Source organism: Schistocerca americana, chromosome 1 (assembly GCF_021461395.2).
Source record: "Schistocerca americana isolate TAMUIC-IGC-003095 chromosome 1, iqSchAmer2.1, whole genome shotgun sequence".
In the NCBI taxonomy this organism is placed as follows: domain Eukaryota; kingdom Metazoa; phylum Arthropoda; class Insecta; order Orthoptera; family Acrididae; genus Schistocerca; species Schistocerca americana.
Window position 1 is genome coordinate 1,213,910,746 of NC_060119.1, and position 14,391 is coordinate 1,213,925,136.

General features: G+C 44.9%; 1 protein-coding gene across 2 annotated transcripts in view; it reads left to right on the forward strand.

Annotated features, from left to right (window-relative positions):
• The window catches only part of LOC124619829, a 1,389,509-nt gene that overhangs the window by 1,304,313 nt on the left and 70,805 nt on the right, over positions 1-14,391 (forward strand). For both annotated transcript variants that reach the window (XM_047146446.1, XM_047146440.1), the window contains one exon: positions 6,971-7,298. In XM_047146446.1, the coding sequence (XP_047002402.1) occupies positions 6,971-7,298 (328 nt within the window). The remainder of the gene's footprint in view (positions 1-6,970; positions 7,299-14,391) is intronic.

The window sequence follows — 14,391 nt, forward strand, 5'->3', positions numbered from 1 at the left end:
AGTAGGAGAACACCAGTGGAAAAAAATACAAGTACCTCGTGCAGCCTGAAAAGTGTCTCACGAAAATGTAGCAAAGAGCACAACAAAGGTTAAGAGGACACGAAAGCACAAAATCGGTTTCTATGAGAGGAGTGAGCTCCGCCAGAATAGGATAACTTCCGATGTTAGCAGCGCCGTCACCGTCCACTGTGCCTGTGAATGCGCAGTGTGAAGCACACTCAGCAATTAAGAACTCCGCACTCGACACAATCTATAAATCTTTGATGTCAAAGACACACTTGCGACATAGAAGACTGCTGACTTACACACAGGCACGGAAGGTGCACGCACATTGACTAGTTGCACACCCACCGAGTAGTCGATTTAGATCAGAAAGTCACACGTGTAAAATGGACTTTAATCAACCGCCAAGCACGCCACGGGTGGCTCAGTGACGTCAGTGATCAATTTACTGTACCGATTGTAGACGTCTGAAGTCCACAGTACACTGCAGACTGCGCATGGGCAGAATGGGGGACTGTGCCGTCATCTGCTAATATTGGAAGTTAATCCGTCATCGCCTAACTCACTCCTATTACAGTAATGGATTTCGTGATTTTGTTTCTTCTTCATCTTTATTTTGTGATATGCTTTGTTTTCGTGACGCAATACAAAGGGTACATGAAGCCTGGTGTTTTTCCTACTAGTGTTATCCCACAAAAGATACGGAATATCCAACAGAAAAGTATTCGCATTTTCAGAACCTGTCAAAGAAAAAGCCAACACGGTGCAAAAATAACAACATAGGTAGATAAAAGAGTTTTTAAAGAAAAATATTTCAATAATGAAAATGTCAGATCTATTTAGCTAAAATATCGATGTTATCTTGCATTTACCACAAGATAGAACAACGTACAAAGGACAAATTAAAAAGATGCCACTTACCGCCTTCTAAATATTGTTTCATGTCTACATACACTCCTGGAAATGGAAAAAAGAACACATTGACACCGGTGTGTCAGAACCACCATACTTGCTCCGGACACTGCGAGAGGGCTGTACAAGCAATGATCACACGCACGGCACAGCGGACACACCAGGAACCGCGGTGTTGGTCGTCGAATGGCGCTAGCTGCGCAGCATTTGTGCACCGCCGCCGTCAGTGTCAGCCAGTTTGCCGTGGCATACGGAGCTCCATCGCAGTCTTTAACACTGGTAGCATGCCGCGACAGCGTGGACGTGAACTGTATGTGCAGTTGACGGACTTTGAGCGAGGGCGTATAGTGGGCATGCGGGAGGCCGGGTGGACGTACCGCCGAATTGCTCAACACGTGGGGCGTGAGGTCTCCACAGTACATCGATGTTGTCGCCAGTGGTCGGCGGAAGGTGCACGTGCCCGTCGACCTGGGACCGGACCGCAGCGACGCACGCATGCACGCCAAGACCGTAGGATCCTACGCAGTGCCGTAGGGGACCGCACCGCCACTTCCCAGCAAATTAGGGACACTGTTGCTCCTGGGGTATCGGCGAGGACCATTCGCAACCGTCTCCATGAAGCTGGGCTACGGTCCCGCACACCGTTAGGCCGTCTTCCGCTCACGCCCCAACATCGTGCAGCCCGCCTTCAGTGGTGTCGCGACAGGCGTGAATGGAGGGACGAATGGAGACGTGTCGTCTTCAGCGATGAGAGTCGCTTCTGCCTTGGTGCCAATGATGGTCGTATGCGTGTTTGGCGCCGTGCAGGTGAGCGCCACAATCAGGACTGCATACGACTGAGGCACACAGGGCCAACACCCGGCATCATGGTGTGGGGAGCGATCTCCTACACTGGCCGTACACCACTGGTGATCGTCGAGGGGACACTGAATAGTGCACGGTACATCCAAACCGTCATCGAACCCATCGTTCTACCATTCCTAGACCGGCAAGGGAACTTGCTGTTCCAACAGGACAATGCACGTCCGCATGTATCCCGTGCCACCCAACGTGCTCTAGAAGGTGTAAGTCAACTACCCTGGCCAGCAAGATCTCCGGATCTGTCCCCCATTGAGCATGTTTGGGACTGGATGAAGCGTCGTCTCACGCGGTCTGCACGTCCAGCACGAACGCTGGTCCAACTGAGGCGCCAGGTGGAAATGGCATGGCAAGCCGTTCCACAGGACTACATCCAGCATCTCTACGATCGTCTCCATGGGAGAATAGCAGCCTGCATTGCTGCGAAAGATGGATATACACTGTACTAGTGCCGACATTGTGCATGCTCTGTTGCCTGTGTCTATGTGCCTGTGGTTCTGTCAGTGTGATCATGTGATGTATCTGACCCCAGGAATGTGTCAATTAAGTTTCCCCTTCCTGGGACAATGAATTCACGGTGTTCTTATTTCAATTTCCAGGAGTGTATTTTCTCGAGTAAATAAATGTAGATGTTTTGAAATGTTTCGACTACATTTTCATTATTGTTGCACTTCTCTGGAGTGTGAAGAGTTTACCATTGTATTGTATTGTATGAAACTGAGGACTCAGAAACGACGGAGAGGTGTCGTCCCCGCCGTAGCCCTCAGTGGTTCACAGCCCCACAACAGGCTACAGCAGTCCACCCACCCCACCGCCGTCCGACACCGAACCCAGCGTTATCGTGTGGTTCGGCCCCCAGTGGCTCGTGACATCGGTTGGACCCCAGCCGATTGCAAAGTCGTGGCCTGGTCAGATGAGTTTCAATTTCAGTTGGTAACAGCCGCGGGCCTAAGCTGTTAACAAGGGACTGTGCGAGCTGGTGGTGGCTCCATAGTAGTCTGGGCTGTGTTTATATGGAATGGACTGGGTTCTCTGGTCCAACTAAACCGACAACTGACTGGAAATGGACACGTTCCGCTACTTGTTTCCAAACAACGATGGAACTTTCGTGTATGACTTTGCGATATGTCGCTCGGCCACAACTGCTCGTAATTTGTTTGAGGAACATTCTGAGCATTACGAGCGAGTGATTTGGTCACATGGATCGCTCGACATGAATCCCATCAAAAATTTGTAGGACATAATCGACGGGTCAGTTCGTGCATGAAATCCTGCACGGGCAACATTTTTGCTGTTATGGACAACTATAGAGCCAACATAGCTCAATACTGCTACAGGGGACTTGCAACGATTTGTTGAGTCCACGCCCTGTCGCGTTGCTCCACTACATCAGACAAAAGAAGGTCCAACATAATATTAAGAGGTATCTGACGAATTTTGTCATCTCAGTATATTTGACTTGTGTCTGGAATGTCTATGTTTTTGATCCTATCTGTTTTCCGGGTTCCTGTCGTTTCTTAAGCGTACATTTTCCTTAGTAATATTTACATCTACATCTACATGGATACTCTACAAATCACATTTAAGTGCCTGCCACGGAGTTCATCGAACCACCTTCACAATTCTCTATTATTCCAATCTCGTATAGCGCGCGGAAAGAATGAACACCTATATCTTTCCGTACGAGCTCTGATTTCCCTTATTTTATCGTGGTGATCGTTCCTCCCTACGTAGGCCAGTGTCAACAAAATATTTTCGCATTCGGGGCAGAAAGTTGATGATTGAAATTTCGTGAGAAGATTCCGTCGCAACGAAAAACGCCTTTCTTTTAATGACTTCCAGCCCAAATCCTGTATCATTTCATTGACACTCTCTCCCATATTTCGCGATAATACAAAACGTGCTGCCCTTCTCTGAACTTTTTCAATGTACTCCGTCAGTGCTATCTGGTAAGGATGCCACACCGCGCAGCACTATTCTAAAATGGGACGGACAAGCGTAGTGTAGGCAGTCTCCTTAGTAGGTCTCTCACATTTTCTAAGTGTCCTGCCAATAAAACGCAGTCTTTGGTTAGCCTTCCCCACAACATTCTCTATGTGTTCCTTCCAATTTCAGTTGTTCGTAATTGTAATACCTAGGTATTTAGTTGAATTTACGGCTTTTAGATAGGACTCATTTATCGTGTAACCGAAGTTAAACGAGTTCCGTTTAGCACTCATGTGGATGACCTCACACTTTTCGTTATTTAGGGTCAACTGCCACTTTTCGCACCATTCAGATCTCTTTTCTAAATCGTTCTGCAGTTTATTTTAATCCTCTGATGACTTTATTAGTGGATAAACGACAGCATCATCTGCAAACAACCTAAGACGGCTGCTGAGATTCTCTCCCAGATTGTTTATGTAGATAAGGAACAGCAATGGTCCTATAACACTACCTTGGGGAACGCTAGAAATCACTTCTGTTTTACTCGATGACTTTCCGTCAATTACTACGAACTGTGACCTCTCTGACAGGAAATCGCAAATCCAGTCACATAACTGAGAAGATATTCCATCAGCACGCAATTTCACTACGAGCCACCTGCGTCGTGCAGTGTGAAAAGCCTTCCGGAAATCCAGGAATACGGAATCGATCTAAAATCCCTTGTCAATAGCACTCAACACTTCATGTGAATAAAGAGCTAGTTGTCTTTCACAGGAACGATGTTTTCTAAACCAATGTTGACTGTGTGTTAATAGAGCGTTTTCTTCGATTCATAATGTTCGAACACAATATATCTTCTAAAATCCTGCTGCATATCGACGTCAACGATATGGGCCAGTAATTTAGTGGATTACTCCTACTACCTTTATTGAATATTGGTATGACCTGTACATTTTTCCAGACATTGTGCACGGATCTTTCGTCGAGCGAACGGTTGTATATGATTCTCAAGTATGGAGCTAATGCATCAGCATTCTCCGGAAGGAACCTAATTGGTATACAGTCTGGACCAGAAGACTTGCTTTTACTAAGTGATTTAAGTTGCTTCACTACTCTGAGGATATTTACTTCTACGTTACTCATGTTGGCAGCTGTTCTCGATTCGAATTCTGGAATATTTACTTCGTCTTTTGTGAAGGCATTTCGGAAGGCTGTGTTTAGTAACTCTGCTTTGGCAGCACAGTCTTCGATAGTACCTCCAGTGCTATCGCACAGAGAAAGCATTGATTGTTTCTTGCCGCTAACATACCGGTTGATCAAAAAGTCAGTATAAATTTGAAAACTGAATAAATCATGGAATAATGTAGATAGAGAGGTACAAATTGACATGCATGCTTGGAATGACATGGGGTTTTATTAGAACCAAAACAATACAAACGTTCAAAAAATGTCCGACAGATGGCGCTTCATCTGATCAGAATAGCAATAATTAGCATAACAAAGTAAGACAAAGCAAAGATGATGTTCTTTACAGGAAATGCTCAATATGTCCACCATCATTCCCCAACAATAGCTGTAGTCGAGGAATAATGTTGTGAACAGCACTGTAAAGCATGTCCGGAGTTATGGTGAGGCATTGGCGTCGGATGTTGTCTTTCAGATGTTGGTCGATCACGATACACTTGCGACTTCAGGTAACCGCAAAGCCAATAATCGCACGGACTGAGATATGGGGACCTGGGAGACCAAGCATGACGAAGTAGCGGCTGAGCACATAATCATCACCAAACGACGCGCTCAAGAGATCTTCCACGCGTCTAGCAATATGGGGTGTCTTTTTTTTGTTGTTCTATTAAAACTCCATGTCATTCCAAGCATGTGTGTCAATTGTTACGTCTCTATCTACATTATTCCGTGGTTTTTAAGTTTTCAAATTTATACTGACTTTTTGATCACCCGGTACTCCACATACGACCAGAATCTCTTTGGATTCTCTGCCAGGTTTCGAGATAGATGATAGTATGGACCATTTCTGGAACTGACGACTGGTCTTACTGCAATATTTTGTTTGTGCACCTTCGAGCCGGCCGAGGTGGCCGAGCGGTTCCAGGCGCTACAGTCTGGAACCGCGCGACCGCTACGGTCGCAGGTTCGAATCCTGCCTCGGGCATGGATGTCCTTAGGTTAGTTAGGTTTAAGTAGTTCTAAGTTCTGGGGGACTGATGACCTCAGTAGTTAAGTCCCATAGTGCTCATAGCCAGCACCTTCGATAAGGAGTTAAGTGTGGGTTTGTTTGCATTTTTCTGTGTCATTCTTTTATCTGACCTTTTGTGAATGTATTTAACGTTTTTCAGTGATTGTTGAATGTGACTCTGGTACTTTGCTGTTGGGGTACTGGTTTGGTTGTATTGGTGATGTTGTCCTTCAGAACATCTAGTGTTTGGTCGGTGGGTAACTTTTCACTCATGATCACTAATAAATGCCTTTGTCTGCTTTTGTTATAATTAATAAAGAATAGTCACTGACGATGGCACATGTTGTTGTTGTGGTCTTCAGTCCTGAGACTGGTTTCATGCAGCTCTCCATGCTACTCTATCCTGTGCAAGCTTCTTCATCTCCCAGTACCTACTGCAACCTACATCCTTCTGAATCTGCTTAGTGTATTCATCTCTTGGTCTCCCTCTACGATTTTTACCCTCCACGCTGCCCTCCAATGCTAAATTTGTGATCCCTTGATGCCTCAAAACATGTCCTACCAACCGATCCCTTCTTCTAGTCAAGTTGTGCCACAAACATCTCTTCTCCCCAATCCTATTCAACACCTCCTCATTAGTTATGTGATCTACCCATCTAATCCTCAGCATTCTTCTGTAGCACCACATTTCGAAAGCTTCTATTCTCTTCTTGTCCAAACTAGTTATCGTCCATGTTTCACTTCCGTACATGGCTACACTCCATACAAATACTTTCAGAAACGACTTCCTGACACTTAAATCTATACTCGACGTTAACAAATTTCTCTTCTTCACGATTTCCTTGCCCTACATTTTATATCCTCTCTACTTCGACCATCATCAGAGGATGGCACAAGGGCGCTCATACGTGTAGTTTAAATGAGAAAACTTGTTCGCATAACAGGTGGGCCCATATTCAGTATCTCACTTGAGATTTGAGCAGCAATGTAGAGCCCAAGAAGTGCAGCACCTCAGCGCGTGCGGCCAAGAACGCGCAGTAATCTTTCCTGTTTTGCGCACTTTTTGTGCCACTTCAGGCTCCGGCAGCATTCCTGGGAGCAAGGCGGCGGCGGCGGCAGCGGCGCGCGCCGGCGTGGGCGGCGCATGCGCGGTGGACGCGGACGGCTGGGAGGGGGGAGCCAGGCCCTCCGCGCCGCCGCGGGCCTCGCGGTCGGCTCAGTCGCGCTCCAGCAGCGGCAGCGGCAACATGATGCAGCACCAGCGCAGGTTCTACCTGGGCGAGGACCCCTTCGGCGGCAGCATCTACGGCCGCGAGCGCGAGTACGACGGCGTGGTGCCCGCGCGCAGGAAGCACCGCCAGGTCAACGGGCATCGCCGCCACGACGAAGAAGACGACCCCGCGAGGTAAGCCTCGCCCCGCACTCAACATTTGCGTGCCTTTGTAACTGGCCTTGTAGAGCGGGGGCCTTCACTCGCAAATACCTGCTCATTAGCACCACATGTTTCTCAGCCCCCAGTCGTCCTCAGTTATTCTCAATGTCGTTCACAGGTTGCAGAATCTGATGTGAACAGACCTCGTCGGGTACGATGAAATAAAGGCGTACTGGACACAATAATCGTTGTTTTTCCTCTCCAGTACTGCCACCCTATTTCGTGGTATTGCTCATGACTCACACGTGCATAATGAGAGGTACAACTTGAATTTTACTGGACTCAGGTTAAGAACAGCCGACAACGTAATAAGACATATAACAGCAGTGAACTTAACGCTGAAACACTACATAAGGAAAAGTCTGTGCAAGTATAGGACTTCAACGTCAGAAGGTCGGGGCAAAGAAAAAAAGACACAATAATACGCCATTACTAAACGCCAGTACATTTTCTCTCTTTCAACGTGCTTAATATAATAAAATAGAACAAATGGGAAACAACGATGTCACAGCACTGGCGAAATATATTTCAATGAAGTTAAACTGCCTTTTTGCGTAATACAGACCAAGAATAGAAAAATAAAACGGAAGCTGCATAACGTCCTTTTGAATAATGCAGATGCCATGTAAAACAATTTAAAACACTGTCATTATTAATAATGTCTTGTGACGAGGGCCTCCCGTAGGGGTAGACCGCTCGCCCGGTGCAAGTCTTTCGATTTGACGCCACTTCAGCGACTTGCGCGTCGATGGGGATGAAATGATGATGAATAGGACAACACGACACCCAGTCCCTGAGCGGAAAAAAAATCGCCGACCCAGCCGGGAATCGAACCCGGGCCCTTAAGATTGACAGTCCGTCGCACTTGCCACGTAGCTACGGGGGGGGGGGGGGGGGGGGGGGCGTATGCTGTCATTATTGAATATTGAAGATAGTGGTCTCTGCCAATTAACAACGTTAATGTTGAAATTTTATTCTAAGTTAGAAAGGACGAAAGAAGGAGTCCGACAGATTGATTTCCTCGAACTAACATTTTATTGAGTTTCAAACAGAAGCATTTACAGTTTTCTCGGAGCAGTTGCAAATTATAAAATTTGAATATCTTACCTTTAAATCGGGATGATTAAGCTCTGAGGTATTCGTACATGGCAAATGTCTCTTTACTTTGCGATAATTCCTTTCCTGACACGTTTCTTTATAGACAGATTGCAGGTAATAACAGAACCGAATGCAACCAAATTACTATGCCGTAAATTTTAGTGATTTAGATGGAAGGTGCATCATGTTTCCTGTTTTCTAGTCCAGTCTTCTGGCAAATAATTTAAAGAAAGAAGAATTTAAAACGTTGTGCAGTTTTCCTTTGCAGCTAAGTATTCGATTCCGGTTGTAGTTTACTTTTAGTCAATCTACTACCAATAGTCCTATTGTTAGCGTTGCTAACTAGTGAAGCGAACCTCCTGGGATTTAGTTCCCGAAGATCACCTACTAGTCGTGAGACCAGATGAGGAGAGTCTGCAAAGTGACGGCCAAATCGAAAAGCGGAAGTCACCCGTTATTTATTTGTCTAGTTACTCTTCAAAGCAGACGTATTCCAGCATTTAGCGAAATGAGATTAATATCTCTACCTTATATGGTGCCTTCAGACTATTCTGCGCTGCCGATCTTCAAAAATTCTTTGGCTACCTATCGTCGGCCTGTAGGCGCTGTAACATGTTGTAGTGAACTGCTGCAGTGCTTTTAATGAAACTTGCCGAGGAGTCAACTTGTCTTTTACGGTATGCTTCGAATCGCGTCGCCTATTGCAACTTTTGCGTCTGATGCAGCCTGAACGTACAGCCAACTCATACTCATTTTTCGATTTCTTGTGCTCTTTAATGACTTGTTTGTCAGTGCAGACACCTATTCCTATTAATTTATCTTCATTGGGTGGCTGAACAGGTCCTCGTTTGTGAATGCAATTCCTGAGAATGACATGTATGTTCCATTTGGTTGAGCTCTTTCAGAAGAGAAACTGCCCTCCCGACCTACAGTATTACTGGATCAGTGTTGTGCAGCGTTACCCTTGCGAATACAGCTTTGCTTGTGTCTGTCGACCGCGGAGAATGGACACTGAACTTCGCCGCTATTGTTACAAGTTGTTCGTCCATCTCCCGTGATTCGCAAGTATTAAGCAGAAGCACATACAAGCTTTCTGAAAATGACGTATTTCTGTCATGTAATGAATGACTGGTTAGGCCCGATGTCTACATTTGTCGTAAGGAACCTGAGACGTACTGGTAATAAAAGCAAATGTACCGTGAATTTCTGTCTTTGACTTACTATTGTACATCATTTTCACAATCGAAACTTGATCTAGGTGGCATTTTTTTCCTTTTGTTATCAATGTACACTGTGGTTATTCAGTTTAGTTTCTAGCTGTAACAAAAAAAATATTTACCATACTTTTGTAAGGTCGTTATATAAGGTAATAGGTAGTGATTGTTGCATAGGTGCAGAGACTTTAATTCTGCATACTCTACAGAGAGTATTATCTAGTAAACAGATTCTAAACTTAGAGAGAGCGTTCCTAATTTCGAAATATGCCAGTTTCTCCATCGACCAACTTGCTCTAAGTATGGAAAAAAACGTAAGTCAATGCAGATGAGTAGGAAAAATAATCCTGCAACGTTCGAATACGGTAACAATGGCGTGCTGCTTGACATAGACTCTTCGATTAAATATCTGGACATAATTTTGCAAAGCGACATGAAACGAAAATATAGAACTTTGTTGCAAGGAAGGCGAATCGACTTCGATTTATTGGGAGAACTCTAGGAAAGTGTTGCTCATCTATAAGGGGGACCGCGAACAGAACACTTCTGGGAGCCATTCTTGGCCTCTCCTCGAATGTTTGGGATCCCAAACGGATCGTGTTAAAGGAAAATTTTTTGTGCTACAGAGGCTTACTGCTAGGTTTGTGACCGGTAGGTTCGATCAGCACGCAAGTGTTATTAAAGTTAAATCAACTGAGAATCCCTGGAGGGAAGAAGACGCTCTCTTCTAGAAACATTCTTCAGAAAATTTAGAGAACCGGCATCTGTGACAGACTACAGAACGACCCTAGTGCCACCAAGAGACATCTCGCGTAAGCGTCGTAAAGGGAAGAGAAATTAGTGCTTGAACGGAAGCACATAGATGTTTTTACTCTCGCTCCATTTTAGTGAGGAACGAGAAATGGAATGACTAGCATCGGCCCAAGGCACTCCACGCCATGCTGCGAATAGTGTCTTGCGGAGTGTTTATGTAGATGTAGAACAACCCATTAACTTCGTGTGTGCTGGTTGGTATTCCATTGTATACATTCAGCGGTAGCAGTAATTAGAAGAGAACACTCGTCAATGATATTTCTAGGAAGTTCGTCGACAAAGTGATGTTTTTGAATTTTAAAATTTCCCGATGAGTTGAATATTCAAAGAAGGGTCGGAATCTACACAATATGGTTTTGATAGAGCCAGCCCACGCGCACCGTGAGGAACGCACCACTGAACACCTGTGATTTTGGTGACAGTATTGTCATTTTGGGACTCCATCATTAAAGAACCAGGGGAAATGTGCATGGCGGAAAATCTAATGATCTTGATTGCGGCTATCAGTTGGATAATACGTGGCTCCTCGCCATTTCCACGATTTGTTCCAGACGAAGAACACAGACTTAGCAGTTCACTTCCGCAGTTCCACCTCCGAGGGCGATGCCCACAGCGTAATGTGGGCCGTCTGCTACCATTATCTTAATTGCAAACGCGGAATACGCACCGTGCGCTAATACATTGTGGGCCGGGAGAAGTATTCAGTCTTCGATGGCTTACCTGAAAGTGACTGTCACGGAACCAGTTGAAATACCGTCGACTACAGTGAACGACGAGTGGCAGCAAGCACGAAACTTCAGTATAAAGTCATGATTCATCAAATCATGCGTAGGATGTTCGCAGCTGACATTCAACAGTTACTCTTCGACATTTCTAAATAATGCGCCAAAGGATTTCAGATGACAAATCTCTGTCGCTGAGGTCAAACACATATACTGTCAGTGATAAGAATTGCTACCAAGTCCGTAAGCCAGGATATCCAGCGAAATTAGAACTGTGTAGCTATGCAGAACAGATTTCTTTCGAGGGTTGTTATGCCAGTTATTTGCAGAGCCATTATTTAAAGTTAAATTTAGAACAATCTGCCAGTGTATTTTTGTGTAAAGCCTACGTATACTCCACAACCCATTGTACAATGCTTGGCAGAGGCTACTTTGTACCATTTAGCCAGTCGGTGTCTTATTTACGTATAGGTTTGGGTGCATTTTTCGTAAGGTTATACTTACATATTAAGATCACAAGAAACACAACTGAATTTTTCATATATTCCATAAGGCACCGCTTCATAACGTCTCTTAAACACTAGATTCCTAAAATATACTGCACTCTCTCAGAACTCTCCCAGGAAACCTAACCTCCAATCGCCGTCCACGTGTTCGCTTCGTGCTGTTAGCTCTGTTCTTAAACATTGTGACTGGCTCCAGACGTTTAAAGCAAATTAAGGCATCCACGGAAGTAGTCAAATAATACTTTTCCTGCCTCTTAAGATACAACTGGAAATTCATATCATGATCGGGAGTCGACCGTGAATATCCTGCTTTTCGCAAGCACACAATTACACTCGGAACACATCTCCTGGGCCAAATTCTCAGTATCACTCAGTTTTCCATCGCGTATGATGACGAACACTTACATACAAAAGTTTTACTGCCACAACACTTTTATATCTCACACTTGTCGTGAACAGAACGATGGATGGAGGGAATGAATGTGGGTATGTCATATTTGGTCGGGAATCCCCTTCTCGGAAATTCGATTGCCTTTTGCTTTTTGATGAGGGTAACGTACACACACACACCCAATTCCGAGCGGAGAAAATCCCTCAACCGGGCGGGAATCGAACCCGGGGGACTGTGATCGAGAGTCACTAACGCTACCCGCAAGCTGCTGACAACAGAACAATGAAAGCAAATAATAATACTGTCAAAATAGTACCTTATGCCATGCGCTGGACGCAGCTTTGTAATTTATAAACGTTGGTGTAAACTCTTTACCATAGGAAATTCTTCAGGACCGTTTATTTAAAGATAAACCCAGTCTCTTTCGCGAATTTTTTCCTTCCTTTTTTTCCTAATAAGCCATGGTCCCATTGCACAGGGGGTGGTCAAACTTTTGACTATCACCTCGAAATAAGTAAAGTCAAGTAATTAACTTTTTGTTCCTTTGCAGGCACATGTCGGCAATCCTAGTAATAAACATTAAAATCCCGCGCGATAGTAGCGCAGTACGTTGACGGAGGCGCCAAAACAACATTGCGCAGTCCGTTAATAAAATGGGATTATCGTGCGGCAATTGATTTTCGGCAGCAGTGGAAATTTTGCAGCTGTGTCAGCTCAATCCAAATGCCTTCTTTAGCCGACTGGCGTGGTCTTACACCTCGATGGCTCACTTTTTCAGTGGGCTGCGTAATGTCGTTTCTGTCCTTCTAGCGCCAAGCTGTGGTATTATGGCTTGGGAATTTTCATGTATACTACAACTGTAGGCACGTAACTTCAAAGAAAAATACATAAAACAGTTTGTCTGTGTCAGTCACTTTTATTTAGCAACAAATACTGGCATCACGTGTTTCGGCAGCATGCTGTCATCGTCGAGTGCTTTACAGTTACATGGAAATTAATTTTTACTATAGATTCCTGTATGCTTACATGCCAAATTTATGTAAACAACTGTATATGATGTGTGAATTGATGGTGTTGTTTCTTCCTGGGCTCTGTGTACCAGATAAGTATATATTCCGCAAAAATGGGCACATTTCCGTACACAAGCTTACTGACACAACCAGCAAATAGATCTCATCGCACATCAGAGGTATCTATAACTAAAAATTAATACGCATGTAACTGTAAAGCCCCTGATGAGATGCTTCGTGCCGATAAATACCGCATGTATAAAAATGAATGCACGGGTTTTAAGACTTTGTAGCATTTATCACATTCAACTTACAACCACAAGGGCCGAGCAGTTCTAGGCGCTACAGTCAGGAACAGCGCGACCGCTACGGTCGCAGATTCGAATCCTGCCTCGGGCATGGATGTGTGTGATGTCCTTATGTTAGTTAGGTTTAAGTAGTTCTAAGTTCTAGGGGACTGATGACCTCATCAGTTAAGTCCTATAGTGCTCAGAGCCATTTGAACCATTTTTACAATTATAAACAATACATTAACCGAAAGTTAACTGAAATAGTTTTTCTTGAAGTGTTCAAAGCGAGTACCATCCGTCACACGGCACATATCGAGACGGTAGGCTAGTTCTTCTCAAATCTTGATCAGTGCGTCTGGAGTAATTGTTGCAACAACTGCTCCAATTACGTTTCTAAAGTCGAGTAGATCAGTTGATAGCGGAGGTACATGCACATGATCATTGATGAACCTCCAAAGGTAAAAATCGTATGGCGTCAGGTCGGGGAACGTGGAGGCCATGCGAAATGAGCTCTGCCATCAGGCCCCTTGGGGTGAAGCCAGCGATGTGGTACAACGTCCTTCAACCACTTGCGTACTGAGTTATGCCAGTGAGGCGGCACACGATCTTGCTGCCAAATGAAGTACTACGGTTCAGCTTCTTCCAGTTGATGGATGCATCAACATAAGAAACGCCACTTGCAGGTACTTCATCTTTCTCCTAGGATTCAGTTTAGGGAGTCTCGTTGCATCTGTGCCATCTCGTGGGGATTTTCTGATCCCCAGATGCGCACATAATGTGTGTTGACATTTCCACTTCGCTGAAATACCGATTCATCACTGAGGGCGACACGATCCAGAAAATCTCCATCATGCAGCGACATTTCGTTTGCATAGTTGGCAAGTAAACCGTAGCCTGTAGACTTCAGAGTTTGCAACAATTGCAAACGAGAAGGACATAGTTCTAAGCGTCTCCTTAGAAACTCTCGACACAGACGTCACTGGAATTGCTAATTCACGACTAGCCTTCCGAATTGACTGCTT